Source organism: Anomalospiza imberbis, chromosome 5 (genome assembly GCF_031753505.1).
Source record: "Anomalospiza imberbis isolate Cuckoo-Finch-1a 21T00152 chromosome 5, ASM3175350v1, whole genome shotgun sequence".
NCBI classification, from domain to species: Eukaryota; Metazoa; Chordata; class Aves; order Passeriformes; family Viduidae; genus Anomalospiza; species Anomalospiza imberbis.
Window position 1 is genome coordinate 1,404,194 of NC_089685.1, and position 20,629 is coordinate 1,424,822.

The following is a 20,629-nucleotide window of genomic DNA, read 5'->3' on the forward strand; positions in this document are numbered from 1 at the left end:
CCCAACCTGAAAAACCACAACCCCAACCCCAAAAAACACAAACCCAAAAAGCCCAAACCCAACCTGAAAAACCACAAACCCAACCCCAAAAAACACAAACCCAAACCCCAAAACCACAATCCCAAAAAGCCCAAACCCAAGCCCAAAAACCACAACCCCAAAAAACACAAACCCAAAAACCACAACCCCAACCCCAAAAACCACAACCCCAGAAAACACAAACCCAAACCCCAAAACCACAACCCCAAAAAACACAAACCCAAAAACCACAACCCCAAAAAACACAAACCCAAACCCCAAAACCACAACCCCAAAAAGCCCAAACCCAACTTGAAAAACCACAACCCCAAACCCAAAAAACACAAACCCAAACCCAAAAACCACAATCCCAAACCCAAAACCACAACCCCAAAAACCCCAACCCCAAAACCCACAAACCCAAACCCAAACACCCCAAACCCAAACACCCCAAACCCAAACCCAGCAGCCCTTACCTTGGTGGTTCCGCTCCGCTCTGGAGAGAGAGAGGTCAATAAAAAAAGAAAATATTCAGAGATGGGAAAAGGAATAAAAGGAATAAAAGGAATATTCGGGATAGGGGAAGGATAAAAAGGAATTTTAGAGATGGGAAAAGGAAGAAAAGGAATTTTAGAGATAGAAAAAGAATAAAATGAGAAAAGGGAAAATGAAGAAAAGGACAATAATCAAAGATGGGAAAAGAGGGAAGAAAAGGAAAATTTGGGTATGGGAAAAGGAAGAAAAGGAATATTCAGAGATGGGAAAAGGAATATAAGGAAAATATTCAGAGATGGGTAAAGAGGGAATAAAAGGAGTATTAGAGATAGGAACAGCACAGAAGGGAATTTTAGAGATGGGAAAGGGAATAAAAAGGAATTTCAGAGAAGGAAAAAGGAATAAAATGAATAAGTAGATATTGGGGAAAGGAATAAAAGGAATTTTAGAGATGGGAAAAGAGGGAATAAAAGGAATATTTACAGATGGGAAAAGAGGGAAGAAATTGAAAATTTAGGAATGGGAAAAGGAACAAAGGGGATTTTAGAGATGGAAAAAGAATAAAAAGGAATATTAGGGATGGGAAAATGAGTAAGAGGAATATTCAGAGATGGGCAAAGGAATAAAAGGAAAATGTTCAGAGATGGGAAAAGGATAAAAAGAAATATTTAGAAAAGGGAAAAGGAATATTCAGAGACGGGAAAAGGATAAAAAGGAGTATTAGATGGGGAAAAGGACAAAAGGGAATTTCAGGGATGGGAAAAGGGGGAAGAGGAGGGATTTCGGGGTGGCTTACGGGCTGCGCGGGGCCGGCGCCGGCATCTCGCGGGGCGGGCGGTACTGGCAGGCCAGCAGCACGTACGGACACACCTGGCGGGGCCGCTCGGCCGCACCCGCCCCGCTCACCTCGTACACGTAGTACTGGGGAAAGAGCGGGGAACAGCCGTGGGAATGGGGGAACCATCCCTGGGAACGGGGAATCATCCATGGGAACGGGGAATCATCCCTGGGAATGGGGAATGATCCATGGGGAACAGGGAATCACCCATGGGGAACAGGGAATTCACCCCGCTCACCTCGTACACGTAGTACTGGGGAAAGAGCGGGGAACAGCCGTGGGAATGGGGGAACCATCCCTGGGAACGGGGAATCATCCCTGGGAACGGGGAATCATCCATGGGGAACTGGGAATCACCCATGGGAATGGGGAATCATCCATGGGGAACAGGGAATTCACCCCGCTCACCTCGTACACGTAGTACTGGGGAAAGAGCGGGGAACAGCCGTGGGAATGGGGAATAACCCATGGGGAACTGGGAATCATCCCTGGGAACAGGGAATCATCCATGGGGAACAGGGAATCATCCATGGGAATGGGGAATGATCCATGGGGAACAGGGAATTCACCCCGCTCTCCTCGTACACGTAGTACTGGGGAAAGAGCGGGGAACAGCCGTGGGAATGGGGGAACCATCCCTGGGAATGGGGGAATCATCCATGGGAATGGGGGAATCATCCATGGGAACAGGGAATCATCCCTGGGAATGGGGGAATCATCAATGGGAATGGGGGAATCATCCCTGGGAATGGGGAATGATCCATGGGGAACAGGGAATTCACCCCGCTCACCTCGTACACGTAGTACTGGGGAAAGAGCGGGGAACAGCCATGGGAATGGGGGAATCATCCCTGGGAATGGGGAATCATCCCTGGGAACGGGGAATCATCCATGGGAACTGGGAATCATCCACGGGGAACGGGGAATTCACCCCGCTCACCTCGTACACGTAGTACTGGGGAAAGAGCGGGGAACAGCCGTGGGAATGGGGGAATCATCCCTGGGAATGGGGAATCATCCCTGGGAACGGGGAATCATCCATGGCAATGGGGAATCATCCATGGGAACTGGGAACCATCCATGGGCAACAGGGAATTCACCCCGCTCACCTCGTACACATAGTACTGGGGAAACAACAGGGAACCGCCATGGGAAACGGGGAATAACCCATGGGATACAAGGAATCATCCATGGGAATGGGGAATGATCCATGGGGAACTGGGAACAATCCATGGGGATGGGGAATCATTCACGGGGAACAGGGAATTCACCCCGCTCACCTTGTACACGTAGTACTGGGGAAACAACAGGGAACAGCCATGGGAAACGAGGAATAACCCAGGGGACACAGGGAATCATCCATGGGAATGGGGAATCATCCATGGGGAACTGGGAATCATCCATGGGAATGGGGAATAATCCATGGCAAACTGGAAATAATCCATGGGAATGGGGAATCATCCACGGGGAACAGGGAATTCACCCCGCTCGCCTCGTACACGTAGTACTGGGGAAAGAGCGGGGAACAGCCTTGGGAAATGGGGAATCATCCCTGGGAATGGGGGAATCATCCCTGGGAACGGGGAATCATCCATGGGGAACTGGGAATCATCCACGGGGAACGGGGAATTCACCCCGCTCTCCTTGTACACGTAGTACTGGGGAAAGAACGGGGAACAGCCGTGGGAATGGGGGAATCACTCCTGGAAATGGGGAATCATCCATGGGAACGGGGAATCATCCGTGGGAACGGGGAACCATCTGTGGGAATGGGGAATCATCCACGGGGAACTGGGAATCATCCACGGGGAACGGGGAATTCACCCCGCTCTCCTCGTACACGTAGTACTGGGGAAAGAGCGGGGAACAGCCGTGGGAATGGGGGAATCATCCCTGGGAATGGGGGAATCATCCATGGGAATGGGAGAATCATCCATGGGAACGGGGAATCATCCACGGGGAACTGGGAATCATCCACGGGGAACTGGGAATCATCCACGGGGAACGGGGAATTCACCCCCCTCTCCTCGTACACGTAGTACTGGGGAAAGAGCGGGGAACAGCTGTGGGAATGGGGGAATCATCCCTGGGAATGGGGGAATCATCCCTGGGAACAGGGAATCATCCATGGGGTACTGGGAATCATACATGGGAACTGGAAACAATCCATGGGGATGGGGAATCATCCATTAGGAACAGGGAATCATCCCTGGGAATGGGGAATCATCCACGGGGAACAGGGAATTCACCCCGCTCGCCTTGTACACGTAGTACTGGGGAAAGAGCGGCGAACAGCCGTGGGAATGGGGAATAACCCATGGGGAACTGGGAATCATCCATGGGAACGGGGAACCATCCATGGGGTACTGGGAATCATCCATCGGGTTCTGGGAATCATCCATGGGGAACGGGGAATTCACCCCGCTCACCTCGTACACGTAGTACAGGGGAAAGAGCGGGGAACAGCCGTGGGAATGGGGGAATCATCTGTGGGAATGGGGGAATCATCCCTGGGAACGGGGAATCATCCATGGGAAATTTGGAATCCATGGGATACTGGGAATTCAACCATCTGGAACTGGGAATAATCAATGGGGAATGGGGAATTCATCCATGGGGTACTAGGAATCACCCATGGGGAACTGGGAATCATCCATAGGATACTGGGAATCATCCATGTAGGACAGGGAATTCACTCTGCTCTCCTCGTACACGTAGTACTGGGGAAACAACGGGAAATATCCGTGGGAATGGGGAATAATCCATGGGATACTAGCAGTCATCCATGGGGAACGGGGAATCACCTGTGGGATAGGGGGAATCATCCATGGGGAACTGGGAATCATCCATAGGGAACTGGGAATCATCCATGGGAAACTGGGAATCGTCCATGGGAAACTGGGAATCGTCCACGGGGAACTGGGAATCGTCCATGGGAATGGGGAAATAATCCATGGGGAACTGGGAATCATCCATGGAAAACTGGGAATCGTCCATGGGAAACTGGGAATCGTCCATGGGAGACTGGGAATAATCCATGGGAATGGGGAAATAATCCCTGGGGAACTGGGAATCATCCATGGGGAACGGGGAATTCACCCGCTCACCTTGTACACGTAGTACTGGGGAAAGAACGGGGAACAGCCGTGGGAATGGGGGAATAATCCATGGGGAACTGGGAATCATCCATGGGGAACTGGGAATTCATCCACGGGGAACACAGGGAATTCATGGAATAACAGGAAAAAACAGGGAATCATGGAATGGGGATGGGAAAACGGGGAAATCACAGACTGAGGCACCAGGAAAAGGGAAATCCACGGGGAAAAGGGAAATCCATGGGATGGGGCACTGGGAAAATGGAAAAACGGGGAAATCGTGGGATGTGGGAGCGGGAAAAGGGCAGTCCAAGGAATCCCTGGGGAAGGGCAATCCCGGAGTACCTGGCTGCTCCCGCTGGACACGTGGCAGTCGTAGCCGGGCGAGGGGCAGGTGGAGCTGCTGGGGCAGCTCTCGGGAATGGCTCTCACCTTGCCCTGCAGCAGAAACACATCCCGAGGATGGAAATCCATGGAGCGCTTCCCAAAAATCCACCCCAAAGGATGGAAATCCATGGAGGCCTTCCCAAAAATCCACCCCAAGGATGGAAATCCATGGAGGCTTTCCCAAAAATCCATCCCGAGGATGGAAATCCCTGTAGTCCTTCCCAAAAATCTATGGAGTCCTTCCCCAAAATCCAGCGAAAGCATGGAAATCCATTGAAACATTCCCAAAATTCCATCCAAAGCATCAAAATCCATGGAGTCCTTCCCAAAAATCCACCCCAAGGATGGAAATCCATGGAATCCTTCCCAAAAATCCATTGAATCCTTCCCAAAAATCCATTGAATCCTTCCCCAAAATCCATCCCAAGGATGGAAATCCATGGAGTGCTTCCCAGAAATCCATCCCAAGGACGGAAATCCATGGAGTCCTCCCCAAAAATCCACCCCAAGGATGGAAATCCATGGAGTCCTCCCCAAAAATCCACCCCAAGGATGGAAATCCATGGAATCCTTCCCAAAAATCCATTGAATCCTTCCCAAAAATCCATCCCAAGGATGGAAATCCATGGAGTGCTTCCCAGAAATCCATCCCAAGGACGGAAATCCATGGAGTCCTTCCCAAAAATCCACCCCAAGGATGGAAATCCATGGAGTGCTTCCCAAAAATCCGTCCAAAGCATGGAAATCCATGGAATTCTTCGCAAAAAATCCATCCAAAAGATGGAAATCCATGGAATTATTACCAAAAATGCATCCCAATGATGGAAATCTGTGGAATTATTCCCAAAGATCCATCGATACAACAGGAAGGGGGGGGAAAAAAAAAAAAACAACCCCCAAATGTCCCAAAATTCCTGAGAATCCAGGGAAAAATTGGATTCTGGAGTTTGATTTTCCATCCCATCAGAATTATGGGCAGCATAAAAAAAAAAACCAAAAAAAAAACCCAAAAAACCCCAAAAAACCCCAAAAAAACCCCAGAAATTAAAAGAGGAATTTCCAGCGTTAAGAGTTTGGGTTTGGAATCAGCTCCACACAGGAGGAAGGGAAAAAAAACCAACCCTCAAACTTCCCAAAATTCCTAGGAAAAATTGGATTGCGGAGTTTGATTTATAGGCAATAAACATTTGGGTTTTACCTTGATGAGTTTGCAGATGACAATAAATCCTGATTTTCCGTGGTGCCAAGGGCTGGGATGGAGGCAGTCGGAATATTTGGAAATATAAACCCCTGGAAAACAAAAAAAAAAGGGAATTATTTGTCAGCAGGGGAAGGGAGAATTCTAGAATAGTCCCAGAAAATCAGCTATTGGGAGATAAAGAGCATTAATATTCCCAGAAAATGAGAAATATGCCCAGAAAATTAGGAATATTCCCAGAAAATGAGGAATATTCCCAGAAAATCAATTATTGGGTGATATAGATTGTTAACATTCCCAGAAAATGAGAAATATTCCCAGAAAATCAATTATTGGGTGATAAAGATTGTTAACATTCCCAGAAAATGAGAAATATTCCCAAACAATGAGAAATATTCCAAGAAAATGAGAAATATTCACAGGAACTGAGAAATATTCTGAGAAAAAATGAGAAATATTCCCAGGAAATGAAAAATATTCCAAGAAAATTAGTTTTTGTGGGGACAAAGGTGGTTAATACTCCCAGAAAATGAGAAATATTCCAAGAAATTCAGAAATATTCCAAGAAAATGAGAAACATTCCCAGAAAATGAGGAAAACTCCCAGGAAATCAATTACTGGGTTAATATTCCCAGAAAAATGAGAAATTTTCCCCAAAAAATGAGAAATTTTCCCAGGAATTGAGACATGCTCCCAGAAAAATGAGCGAAATTCCCAGAAAATTAGCAATATTCCCAGGAAATCAGTTCTTGGGTGATAAAGGTTGTTAACATTCCCAAAAAATGAGAAATATTCCAAGAAAAATGAGAAATATTCCCAAACAATGAGAACTATTCCAAGAGAATGATAAATATTCCAAGAAAAGGAGAAATATTCCCAGAGAAACGAGGAATATTCCCAGAAAATCAATTACTGGGTGATAAAGGATGTTAATATGCCCAGAAAAATGAGAAAAATTCCCAGGAAACCAATTATTGAGTAATAAAGATTGTTAATTTTCCCAGAAAATTTGAAATATTCAGAGGAAATCAGTTCTTGTGGGTGGTAAAGGGTGTTAATATTCCCAAAAAATGAGAACTATTCCAAGAGAATGAGAAAAATTCCCAGAAAAATAAGAAATAGTCCCAGAAAAAATGAGAAATATTCCCAGAAAACCAGGTTTTGGGTGACAAAGGCTGTTCATATTCCCAGAAAATGAAGAGCTGAAGGAACGCTGCCATTCCCTGGGGAAAATCCCATCCTCACCTGGCTGAAGGAGCAGAAATAAAGAGAATTTTCCATGGATTTTTGCAGCAAAACCCAGGAATGTTGACCTCTTGCCCTGACATTGGAAGGAGTTTTATTCCCAAAATGGGAATTTGGAAGGGGTTTTAGAAGGAGTTTATTCACAAAGCGGGAATTTGGAAGGAGTTTTATTCCCAAAATGGGAATTTGAAGGAATTTTGACAGACTTTATTCCCAGAGTGGGAATTTTGAAGGAGTTTTGAAGGAGTTTCATTCCCAAAATGGGATTTTGAAGGCGTTTTGAAGGAACTTATTCCCAGAGTGGGAATTTGAAAGGAATTTTGAAGGAGTTTTATTCCCAGAATGGGAATTTGGAAGGAATTTGGAATCCCCCCAGAGTGGGGGATTTTTTGGAAGCAGTTTCATTCCCAGCATGGGAATTTGAAGGAATTTGGAGGGAGTTTCATTCCCAGAGTGGGAATTTGAAGGAATTTGGAGGGAGTTTCATTCCCAGCGTGGGGATTTGAAGGAATTTGGAGGGAGTTTCATTCCCAGAGTGGGAATTTGAAGGAATTTGGAGGGAGTTTCATTCCCAGCGTGGGGATTTGAAGGAATTTGGAGGGACTTTCATTCCCAGAGTGGGGATTTTGAAGGAGTTTTGAAGGAACTTATTCCCAGAGTGGGAATTTGGAAGGAATTTTGAAGGAGTTTTATTCCCAGAATGGGAATTTGCAAGCAGTTTTATTCCCAGAATGGGAATTTGGAAGGAATTTGGAATCCCCCCAGAGTGGGGATTTTTTGGAAGCAGTTTCATTCCCAGAGTGGATATTTGAAGGAATTTGGAGGGACTTTCATTCCCAGAGTGGGGATTTTGAAGGAGTTTTGAAGGAACTTATTCCCAGAGTGGGAATTTGGAAGGAATTTTGAAGGAGTTTTATTCCCAGAATGGGAATTTGCAAGCAGTTTTATTCCCAGAATGGGAATTTGGAAGGAATTTGGAATCCCCCTAGAGTGGGGATTTTTTGGAAGCAGTTTCATTCCCAGAGTGGGGATTTGAAGGAATTTGGAGGGAGTTTCATTCCCAGAGTGGGGATTTGAAGGAATTTGGAGGGAGTTTCATTCCCAGAGTGGGGATTTTGAAGGAATTTGGAGGGAGTTTCATTCCCAAAATGGGATTTTGAAGGAGTTTTGAAGGAACTTATTCCCAGAGTGGGAATTTGGAAGGAATTTTGAAGGAGTTTTATTCCCAGAATGGGAATTTGCAAGCAGTTTTATTCCCAGAATGGGAATTTGGAAGGAATTTGGAATCCCCCCAGAGTGGGGATTTTTTGGAAGCAGTTTCATTCCCAGAGTGGGGATTTGAAGGAATTTGGAGGGAGTTTCATTCCCAGCGTGGGGATTTGAAGGAATTTGGAGGGAGTTTCATTCCCAGAGTGGGGATTTTGAAGGAATTTGGAGGGAGTTTCATTCCCAGAGCGGGGAATTTGAAGGAATTTGGAGGGAGTTTCATTCCCAGAGTGGGGATTTTGAAGGAGTTTTGAAGGAACTTATTCCCAGAGTGGGAATTTGGAAGGAATTTTGAAGGAGTTTTATTCCCAGAATGGGAATTTGCAAGCAGTTTTATTCCCAGAATGGGAATTCGGAAGGAATTTGGAATCCCCCCAGAGTGGGGATTTTTTGGAAGCAGTTTCATTCCCAGAGTGGGAATTTGAAGGAATTTGGAGGGAGTTTCATTCCCAGCGTGGGGATTTGAAGGAATTTGGAGGGAGTTTCATTCCCAGAGTGGGGATTTTGAAGGAATTTGGAGGGAGTTTCATTCCCAGAGTGGGGATTTGAAGGAATTTGGAGGGAGTTTCATTCCCAGTGGGGGATTTTGAAGGAATTTGGAGGGAGTTTCATTCCCAGAGTGGGGATTTTGAAGGAATTTGGAGGGAGTTTCATTCCCAGAGTGGGGATTTGCTGTTCCAGGTGGGATTTTACCTTTGGCAGGGTCCCCCAGGGTGGAGATGTTGCTGCTGTTGACACGGAGCCCGCTCTGACACACCTGCTGGGCCTGCAAGGGAACAGGAGAATTCCTCTTTTTCCACCTTTCTTCCCGGATTAACTTCCGGGAAATGAGAAATATTCCCAGGAAATAAGGAATTCCAAGTAATTCCAAATAATTCTGAATAATTCCACTGGCGCCAAGGAAAATTCCTTTTTCTCCAATCAGATCCATATGTAAAGTCTCTCGGGAGCCAAATAATCCCAAAGAACTCCAGATAATCCCAAAGAATCCCAAATACTCCCAAAGAACTCCAGATAATACCGAAGAATCCCAAATACTCCCAAAGAACTCCAGATAATCCCGAAGAATCCCAAATACTCCCAAAGAACTCCAGATAATACCGAAGAACTCCACATAATCCCGAAGAACTCCAGATAATTCCACTGGCACCACGGAAAATTCCTTTTTTTCCAATCAGATCCAACCCTAAAATTCCCCAGGAGCCAAAGAATTCCTAATAATCCCAAAGAATTCCAAATAATCCCAAAGAGTCCCACTGGCACCAAGGAAAACTCCCTTTTCTCCCATCAGAGCCATCCCAACCCCCCCAGGCGCTGCTCCCAGAGTTTTTCCCAGCAGGAATTCCCCTGGGAACTGCCCCACCAAATCTCCTGGGTCTGATGGGACAAAAAGCAGGGATTGGATCCCAAATTTCCATGGAAAATCCTGTTGCAGGTTACCTCCTCCTCCTTGTCAAAGAGCAGGAATGCAAAGGTCTCCTGCAGCTCCTCCTGGCTGTATCCTGCAGCTGCCTTGGCTTGGGCAAAAGCTTGGAGCTGGAAAAAAAATCCCAAAATTTTGGTCTCAGAGGATGCTGATCCCAGGAAAAAAAATTCTTTCCTCAGTTTGTTTTTTTTTCAGGATTAGGGGAAAAAAAGTAATCTGGCCCAGCACAGCTGGAATAACATCTGGACGTGGTTTAATTCCTGAGCCTTGCAATCCCAAAAAAATTTAAGTGTGAGGAAAATTTAAGTGTGAGGAAAATTCACAGCAACAGGAAAAATCAGCAATGGGAATGGGATGAAGGGATTTGGAAAGTGGGAATGAAGGGAATTTGAAAGGGGGGATGAAGGGATTTTAGAAGTGGGAATGAGGGGATTTGAAAAGTGGAAATGGGATGAAGGGATTTGAAAAGTGGGAATTTTGAAAGCGGGAATGAAGGGATTTTGAAAGTGGGAATGTGAGGATTTTAAAAGTGGGAATTAAGAATTTTAAAAGTGGGAATGTGGGGACAAAAGGATTTTGAAAATGGGAATGAAGGGATTTGAAAAATGGGAATGAGGGGATTTGAAAACAGGGACTGGGATGAAGGGATTTCAAAAGTGGGAATGTGGGGATTTGAGAAGTGGGAATGTGTGGACTTTAAAAGGGGGAACGAAAGGATTTTGAAAGTGGGAACGAAAGGATTTTGAAAGTGGGAACGAAAGGATTTTGAAAGTGGGAACGAAAGGATTTTGGAAGTGGAGATGGGATGAAGAGATTTTTAAAATGGGAATTAAAGGACTTTTAAAAGTCCAGCCAGCTGGGGAAAAAAAAAGGTTAAACGGAAAAGAAAGGTGGAGACAGAGACTTCCCAAAAATCCGCTTTGAGGTCACCCAGGAGAAACGCAACCCATGGAAGGAATTCCCCCAATTCCAAAGGAATTCTGGAATTCCCGAGGCTCCAGGAATTTTGAGCACCACTGCCTGCATGGATTGTTTACTCCTGATGGGGATGGAAGTGCAAGGATGGGAGAAAAACAAATACTGGGAATTTCAAGAGGGACAGGAAACAGAGCTGGCAATAAACGAGCATTTCCAGAGGTGTGCAGCTCCCAGGAAATCCCATTTCTCCTGGGACTGCAGGCTTACCTCACTCAGGAAAAGCTCATTTTCCACCAGGATGGCTCTGCTGTACTGGAAGCCGTGCTGGGAGCTGGAGTGCAGGGAGGAGCTCTGCAGCAGCGCCACTGCCCGCTGCAACAGGGAACAGCCCGGCTCCTCGGGATCCAGGGGGAATCCTGGGGAAACAGGGAACATTCCAGCTGGGAATGGCTGCACAGGGAACAGCCCGGCTCCTCGGGATCCAGGGGGAATCCTGGGGAAACAGGGAACATTCCAGCTGGGAATGGCTGCAACAGGGAACAGCCCGGCTCCTCGGGATCCAGGGGGAATCCTGGGGAAACAGGGAACATTCCAGCTGGGAATGGCTGCAACAGGGAACAGCCCGGCTCCTCGGGATCCAGGGGGAATCCTGGGGAAACAGGGAACATTCCAGCTGGGAATGGCTGCAACAGGGAACAGCCCGGCTCCTCGGGATCCAGGGGGAATCAGGGAATATTCCAGCTGGGAATGGCTGCACAGGGAACAGCCTGGCTCCTCGGGATCCAGGGGGAATCCTGGGGAAACAGGGAACATTCCAGCTGGGAATGGCTGCACAGGGAACAGCCCGGCTCCTCGGGATCCAGGGGGAATCCTGGGGAAACAGGGAATATTCCAGCTGGGAATTGCCAGAGAGGCTCCTCAGGTTCCACAGGAAATACTGGGGGAAACCAGGGAAATATTCCAGGTGGGAATTGCCAGATCAATGTGGAGATTCAGGATGGAAAAAGGGAAATATTCCAGGTGGGAATTGCCAGAGGGCTGGGGGGATTCAGGATGGAAAAAGGGAAATATTCCAGGTGGGAATTGCCAGATCAATGTGGGGATTCAGGATGGAAAAAGGGAAATATTCCAGGTGGGAACTGCCAGATCAATGTGGGGATTCAGGATGGAAAAAGGGAAATATTCCAGGTGGGAATTGCCAGATCAATATGGGGATTCAGGATGGAAAAAGGGAAATATTCCAGGTGGGAATTGCCAGATCAATATGGGGATTCAGGATGGAAAAAGGGAAATATTCCAGGTGGGAATTGCCAGATCAATATGGGGATTCAGGATTAGGTGGTGCAAGGGTGTGGCTTGCTGCCATTCAAATCCCAAATTTCTGGGATTAAAACAGCCTTTGGAAAGAGGGATCTGAGCTCCTGGTTCATCCCCCAAAAAATCTGAAGCAAAATGATTTACAAATTCATAAATTTGCAAATTAATAAATTATTATTAAATTATAAAAGTATAAAAACCAGTCAATATAACTATTTGTATAATTAATTTTAACATAATAGATATGACTAATTAATTAAAATTAACCGATTACGCAATTAATTTGTTTATACGGTCTTCTATATAAATAATTATTTATTTATAATTAATTTTAAATAAGTTGCCGTCTAATATGTATAAATAATTATATTTTTAATATGTGTAGCATGATATACATATTACATATTATATTGTTATATTATATATTGTAGGCAAATTAGATTTAATACACACAATATATATTATTTTATATATCATAATATATAAATAACAGTGTATGAAATAATATCATACAGGATATTACACAGATTATTTATTTAAATAGAATTTAGGATTAATTACAAATTATTTAAACTAACTCTACATTCACTTAAGCAGAAATTCATTTATAAATGTATCATTTAACTCCATTCATGAGATTCCAGATCCCAAAGGGAAAGGAGGAAAATCTAGATGAGGGAAAAACGTGGAAGGATCTAAAAACGATCCAAGAATCCCAGAATGCTCCAAGAGAAACACGGCAGGCGAGGATGGAAAGTCTTTAAAGGATATTTTTCTGCTTTAAACCATATTTTGGGTCTCTTGTGCCTTTTTTATATCCACTTTTAACACTTCCTGCTTTTAGGTGCTGCCTCTGGAATCTTTGGAATTAGGGGGAAAAGCAGATTAAGAGCAGGAAAACGGGAAATAATGGGATTTTCCAGCTTTTTTTCCAGCATCACGTCTTTGGGCCTCACGAGAAAAGCTCATTTTGCTCATTCTTCCTGCAGTTTTCCCCTGTGTTTCCTGCACCCTTAGGGAAGCATCCAGAAAACTTAAAATTTAAATACAATGTCACACTTTAAATATAAAATTCCATGGAATTTTAAATCCCAGCTCAGCTCAAAGGACTCACCACAACCTCTGGTTTTTTGTTGTTGTGGTTGGGTTTGGTTTTTGTTTTTTTGTTTTGTTTTGTTTTTTGCTGGAGCACCACAACGTTTTCTGGAAAATATCAGATATTTTCAGGGATAGAGGTAAAAAAAAAAAAAGTACGGAAAACTCTTGGGAGTACAACAAAAAAAATCTGGGAATTTTGCAGGTGATCACTCCAGTATTTTTTCCTAAACGCAGCTTCAAAATCAAAATTCAGAAAGGGGGGAAAAATTATTAAAAAGTAATTAATAAATAAATTAATGAGAGGGAACTGAGCCCAAGTGGCTGCAGCCCGCAATTCCCTCCTGGATTTAGGGAAAATGTATCCCCACCCTAAGGAAAAAAAAAATCCCAGGAAAAAAAAAATCCCAAATCCTGGCACATCCCAGGGCAGGAGCAGAGGTGAAAGTGAAAGTGGCCATGGCAGAAGGGAAAGTGAAAGTGAGAAACGTGGGAACGGCACCGGATCCGTGGGGGAAACTTGGGAATGGGAAACTTGGGAATGGTGCTGGATCCATGGGGTGAAACTTGGGAATGGTTCTGGATCCGTGGGGAAAAGTCAGGGAATGAGAAACGTGGGAACGGCACCGGATCCGTGGGGGAAACTCGGGAATGGGAAACTTGGGAATGGTGCTGGATCTGGGAATGGCATCAGATTCACAGAGTGAAACTTGGGAATGAGAAACTTGGGAATGGCACCGGATCCGTGGTGAAAATCTCATGGAGACAGAAACCTGGGAATGGCACTGGATCCATGGGGAAAAACATGGGAATGACACTGGATCCATGGGGAAAAACTCCAGGAAGGAGAAACTTGGGAATGGCACTGGATCCATGGGGAAAAACTCCAGGAAGAAGAAACTTGGGAATGGCACTGGATCCATGGGGAAAAACTCCAGGAAGGAGAAACTTGGGAATGGCACTGGATCCATGGGGAAAAACTCCAGGAAGGAGAAACTTGGGAATGGCACTGGATCCATGGGGAAAAGTCAGGGAATGAGAAACTTGGGAATGGCACTGGATCCATGGGGAAAAGTCAGGGAATGAGAATCTTGGGAATGGCACACAGGGAAATTGAGAAATTTGGGAATGGCACTGAATCCATGGTGAAAAACTCAGAGAAGGACAAACTTGGTAACAGCACTCTGGGAATGGGAACCTTGGGAATGGCAATGGATCCATGGGGGAAAACTTGGGAATGACACTGGATCCATGGGGAAAAGTCAAGAGAAAGAAAAGGAGGAAACATTTGGGAAGAAGGAGAAGGAAAGAAAGAGAAACTTGGGAATGGCACCGGATCCATGGGGCAAACTCAGGGAAGGAGAAACTTGGGAATGGCACCGGATCCATGGGGCAAACTCAGGGAAGGAGAAACTTGGGAATGGCACCGGATCCATGGGGCAAACTCCAGGGATGGGATCAGACAGCACGGATGGCCCAGGACTGGAAGGTCCAGAGGGGATCGATGATCCCTGCCCTCCAACCCTTGGCAATTCCCAGCCTGCCCTGGTGAACTCCCACCCCTTCAGCACGGAATTCAACCAGGCACTCCTGCAGCTCCCAGAATCAGTTCCCAATCCAAGGAATGCTGAGTTTTCCCTCCACACTGTGCACAAACCATCCTCAAGGAATGGTGGAATTCCTTGGAATTCTGCTGATCCGCTGCTCCCTCCTCCTTCTCCTGGGCAGGATGATCGGAGCCAGGGAATCGTTTAGGTTGGGAAAGATTTCCAGGATGGAACCCAACCATTCCCAGCACTGCCAAGGCTGCCGTGTCCCCAAGTGCCACATCCACAGGGCTTTAAATCCCCCCAGGAATGGGGACTCCACCCCTGCCCTGGGCAGTTCCAGTGCCTGACCACCTTTTCCACGGAGAAATGTTCCTAAAACCCAATCCAAACCTCCCCTGGCCCAGCTTGAGGGATCCAAACTGGGATCAGGGAATGCTGAGCTGCTCCAGAGCATGGAATGTCCAGCTGGAATCAGCCCTGGGCACCCCTGAGCCTGGCTCAGCCTCCCACAGCCATGGGTGGGATGAGCCTTCCACACAAACCCCACTGGGAATGGTTTCTCCAGCTCCCTTCCTTGCTGGGATGGGATTGCTGGAGCCAGGGAATCATGGGGGCTGGAAAAGACTTCCTAGGATGGAATCCACCCATCCCAGCACTGCCAAGGCTGCCGTGTCCCCAAGTGCCACATCCACAGGGCTTTAAATCCCCCCAGGAATGGGGACTCCGCCCCGGCCCTGGGCAGTTCCAATGCCTGACCACCTTTTCCATGGAGAAATGTTCCTAAAACCCAATCCAAACCTCCCCTGGCCCAGCTGAGGCCATGGACTTCCAAAATCCAGGATTTTCCTCTGGCTCATCCAATTTTCTGGGATCTCTGGATGGCCTCAGCACTCAGCAACTTCCAAGGGAGTTTTTCCAGCCCAGGAGGAAAACTCTAGGCTTTGGAAGTGCATAATTTCCTTTTTTTTTTCATTTTTTAACCTTAAAATTTGAGTAGCATTCACTGCAGACATTTGGATGCTATCAAATCCTCAAAATTCCATGACCTAACAATTTTCCTGGCTTGATCCCAAGGTTGGAATGAGCTGGAATGTTGGGAATCACCAGCAGGATCAGCTCTGGCACCACCACATCCCACTGTGGATTTACATCAAAATTTGGGATAAATCCAGAAGCTTTTCATCCTACCATCCGTGAGTATCCCAAAAAACAGTTTGGTTCTTCCAGAGGTTCCTTGGGATCATCTTTCCCAAATTCTTTTGGAGTTTAATTTCTCCTATCCCAATTTCCTTCCTTCCCTGTGCGAGATCTCCCAGAAAAAACCAGAGTCTCCCCCTGGCTGATCCAGAGTTTTCTTCCTTTTCCAGCTGAGATCCAGGGATTTTCCTTCTCCAACTGATCCCACTCCTGGGAGCTGTTTGCTGAGTGGACTGGTAACAACAGAAATTTTAGGAGAATTTGGATATTAGGGAAAATTTCCCCCTGAAAAGCATGGGAAGAGGTCGCCCAGGGCACTGGAGGGATTTAAAAGCTGGAAGTGACATTGGGGACATCAGTGGTGGCCTTGGCAGGGTTGGGAATGGCTGGATTGGATCTCCCAGGGTTTTTCCAACTCTGGAATTCCACTTTCCCAGCTTTTGCCCACGCCAGGACACAGGGAATTATTTTAACCCTGGATTTGCTGGTGGCTGAAGCTGCCACGGGATAACGGGTCCGACCTCACCCCAAGACAAGTGGGATTTTCCATCTTTTTCCAGGCAGATGTTGGGAATGGGATGGGCTGGGATCAGAACAAAACCTCTGGAATAAACTGGGCTGATGTTTCCATGTGTTTCCTGGAGCTCTTGCCCCAGGATGCTGCAGATGAGGAATAAAAAACAATCCACAAATGCAAAGATTCCACCTTTTCCTCAGGAAATGGAGTTTCCATGCGTTTTCAGGATGCAGCTCCACGTTCCTAAATTAATCCTCCCTGGCCCTAAACTTGGGAATTATATCCTGGTTTGGGGTGGGATCATTTCTTTTGCTGTTTTTAACTCAATGAGCCAAGGTGGTTGTTCCTAAGCAAACCCAGGTGCTGGACTGGATTTCCAATTCTTTTTTCCCTTTCCCCTAATTTTTTTCCCCCAATCACCCAGGGCTGATTCCAGCTGGGAATTCGATGCTCTAGAGCAGCTGAGCATTCCCTGATCCCATTTTTGATCCTGTTTTTGGCCTCCAGCTGGGCCAGGGGAGGTTTGGATTGGATTTTAGGGGAAATTTCTCCTTGGAAAAGGAATGAGGATGTGGGGGCTGCAGGATTTATTTGGATGGGGTTTAGGTGCTGCAGGGAATTCCTGGCATCTTTTCAGGGCACTCTGCACCCTTCAGAGAGCTGCACTCAAGCTCTGATTTGATCTCACAGCAAAATCCAAATCCCATTGGATGGGCAGGGAATTTTAGCAGTTTCCTCATGGGATGGGAAAGCGATGTTCCCGCATTATGTTTAAAAAAAAAGCAAAAACAAAAAACCCGAAAAACTTCCGTGTCATCAGAAACTGCAGCAAATCCAGGCGTTTCCAAATTCCCGCCTGGAATTTTGTTCCTCCTGTTCTTTTGTTTGGCTCCAGCAAAAGAATTCCAAAGGAAATGTTTCATCCAGGAGGGAAAAGCTGGAAAAATCCAGCCTGGTGGAGAAATGATGGAGCCTCTCCTGCTGTACCAGCAGATGGAAAAATTAAGGGGGGAAAAAAAAAAACAACCTCCTGGGAAGTCCAGGCTGGATGAGAAGTTGGAATTTTCCCAACTGGAAAAGGACAGGTCGCCATTCCTGGCTGGACAAAGCCACATCCACCCCACTGTGATGAAAAATCTCCTCAGGGTAGGAATCCTCCCGCTACAATCCTCCCAAGAGCCATTTCTTGGATTTTACAGCCTCCCTCCCGCTCCTTCCAGCTGCTCAGGAAATTCAGAGTGTGGTTTTTACACGTTTCACGCGTTAATTGATAAAAATCAGTAGTTTTTATCTCAAAACCCCGGCTTTGTCACCTCACCCGGAGCTATGGGTTCACTCAAGTGACACCTGACTCTTCCCAAGTCACCAGCACAGGAATTTTGGCGCTTGGACAACAACAAAAAAAGCAACATTTTGTTTGCAGAATCAGCCAGTTTAGTGATTTTCCATGGAGCTGAGAGCAGCAGTGTTAGTAACAGTCTCGCTGAGGCAGAGAAATTCCCTTTGGGAAAAGGGGAAAAAAAAAATCAAAACATGCCTCCAACCAAATTCCCTCTGGATGCTCTGGCTGGGGAAATCACACCCTGAAAATTCCCAATAAAAACAACCAAAGCCAAGCACTAAAATCCAAAGATTCCCTCAGAATTAATGGGGTCTCACCACCAAAAAAAAACCATTCCAGATTGGGCAAAAGCCAGAACTTATCCCCAAAAAAAATCAACATTTCACTTTTTGGTCTCAAAGGGATTCCAAGCAAGAACAAGGAATCGGTCACTTTGGGAAAGAAAACCCCAGGGTGGGATTTTAAGGAATACTGAGGGTGAAGATCTGGGAATGGGGAATATTCAAGCTGGCTCTGCTGTTGCCAAAAACTGCAGGTTCAAGAGGAACACTAAAAAGAAATAAAGCAAATTATACATAATACCAATTTCAGAGCCACCTAACAGCCTCTGGTGCAAGGTAATCAACTGTAATTAATCACAATCCTTACCAGAGAAGACAAGAGTTTCTGAAATGCTCCCGTAACAATTTTTTGGCTGGAAAACAATTTCTGTGAAATCAGACACTTCAGTTACAACAGAACTTCTACAAAAAATTCCTTCTAGAGCAGAGCAGTGATTTCCAGACTCGACCACAGCAAAACCACGTGCTTATAAAAACCAAAACGAGTTTGGAGCTGCACTAAGAAAGATCCGCTTTATCAAAGACTTGGGGTAAATCCATTAATGTTATGTTCCGACCTGAGTAGCCCAAAAAACCCAGAGAACCTCCTGCACCATTTTGGATCATCAGGGAATGCATGTTTTTTATTAAAAAAAAAAAAAAATTGGTTTCCATGGAGCAAGGCCTGTGATTTACAATTCTTTTTGTGCCATCCAACCTGCTGCTTGTTTCATCTATCCCAGATTACCCTACAGCTGGGCAAACTCTGCTGCAATCCAAACCTCTGTGGGATAATTTGAGGACAATCTGGGATTAGGATTGTGCAAGACCAGAGCATAAACGTATTTTTCTCCCCTTATACAGCCAAATTTCAGCCCTGCAGCTGCTCCAAAGGGGGACCGAGAGTCCTCCAGCCCCTCCAGGAAAAGATCGGCACCCATCCATGCTGTTTTTATTCCCAAACCCCACTCCCGAAGGGCACCAGCATCACCCAGCACGTGTTTCCAAAAAAGCACCGTGACTTTCCCAGCTGCTCAGGCCTTGGGATCGACCACATGGAAAAGCCAACGTGTCGCTGGCGAGCTAGAAAATTTCAAAACCAGCTGGTTCCTACGTGTCCGAGGCTCCCAGGAGCTCGGGATCGGGGCCTCACCGACCTCCCCCAGGCAGCAACGGGCACGGGAGAGGGGCAAAGGCGGCGTGGCCGCTCCTCTGCTCCCCCAGGGAAGCGCGGGATGGAGCCGGGAACCCTCTCCTACCCTGGGAAGGGCACGATGGAGCCGGTAAACTCCCGCCGAAGGGCGGCATGAAACCGGTAAATCGTCTTTTCCCTGGGGAAAAGTGCGACGGAGCGGTAACCCTTGGCTTCCCAGAGAAGGGCGGGATGGAGCCAGCAATCCTCCCACCCCCACACACTTCTCCCAGGGCAGGGCGGGATGGAGCCGGGAATCCTCCTCTCTTTAAGGAAGGGCGGGATGGAGCCGGGAACCCTCTTCTCCTTAAGGAAAGGCACGATGGAGCCGGGAACCCTTCTCTCTTTAAGGAAGGGCACGATGGAGCCGGGAACCCTCTTCTCCTTAAGGAAGGGCACGATGGAGCCGGGAACCCTTCTCTCCTTAAGGAAGGGCGGGATGGAGCCGGGAACCCTTCTCTCTTTAAGGAAGGGCGGGATGGAGCCGGGAACCCTTCTCTCTTTAAGGAAGGGCGGGATGGAGCCGGGAACCCTTCTCTCTTTAAGGAAGGGCACGATGGAGCCGGTCGCCTTCCCCTCTCCAAAGGAAGAGCGGCATGGAGCCAGCAATTCCCCCCCCTCCCAGGGAAGAGCTGAATGAAGCCGCTCGCCTTCCCTCCTCCCAGGGAAGAGCGGGATGGAGCCGGTCGCCTTTCCCTCCCTCAAGGAAGAGCGGCATGGAGCCGGTAACCACCGCCCAACTCGCCGGGAAGGGCGCGACGGAGCCGCCCGCTCTCGCCCCCCGGCCCCGCTTACCCGTGCCCGGCTCGCCGCTCTCCCCGCGCCGCCTCTCGCCCATGGCCGGGGCTCGCTCGGGCCGTCCCTCAGGCCGCCCTCATGGCCGCCCCGCCCGGCCCCCGGCGCGGCGCCGCTACCGGGCCGGCGGCATGAGGCGGTGCGGGGCGGCCGCCGCCATCCGCCGGCCCCAGGAAGTGGAAGGGCGGAGGGAGAGAGAGGGAGGGAAGGAGGGGACGAGGGGCGGGAGCGGCGGGGAAAAAAACAGAAAGTGAAAACTGAACCGGAAAGACAGCGAGGGGCCGCCCGCGGGTTTTCCTCTTCCCGCGGTCACCGGCCCTTGGCTGTCCGCGGCCGGCTTTTCCTCTTCCGTCCCTCGGCGCTGCTCCCCCATTGTCAGCTCCTGGCTCGGCCATCGCTGTTGGGGATCCTGCCC

General features: G+C 47.3%; 1 protein-coding gene across 1 annotated transcript in view; it reads right to left on the reverse strand.

The window, feature by feature from the left end:
* Positions 1-20,429, reverse strand: part of TASOR2 (transcription activation suppressor family member 2) — a 46,628-nt gene extending 26,199 nt beyond the window's left edge. Inside the window, exons 1-8 of the mRNA XM_068189428.1 lie at positions 20,215-20,429; positions 11,157-11,305; positions 9,986-10,081; positions 9,239-9,311; positions 6,035-6,126; positions 4,795-4,887; positions 1,310-1,434; positions 260-514 (exon numbers count right to left, since the gene is read on the reverse strand). Coding sequence (XP_068045529.1) covers positions 260-514; positions 1,310-1,434; positions 4,795-4,887; positions 6,035-6,126; positions 9,239-9,311; positions 9,986-10,081; positions 11,157-11,305; positions 20,215-20,257 — 926 coding nt within the window. The 5' untranslated portion in view covers positions 20,258-20,429. The remainder of the gene's footprint in view (positions 1-259; positions 515-1,309; positions 1,435-4,794; positions 4,888-6,034; positions 6,127-9,238; positions 9,312-9,985; positions 10,082-11,156; positions 11,306-20,214) is intronic.
* Between the last annotated feature and the right edge of the window lie 200 nt (positions 20,430-20,629).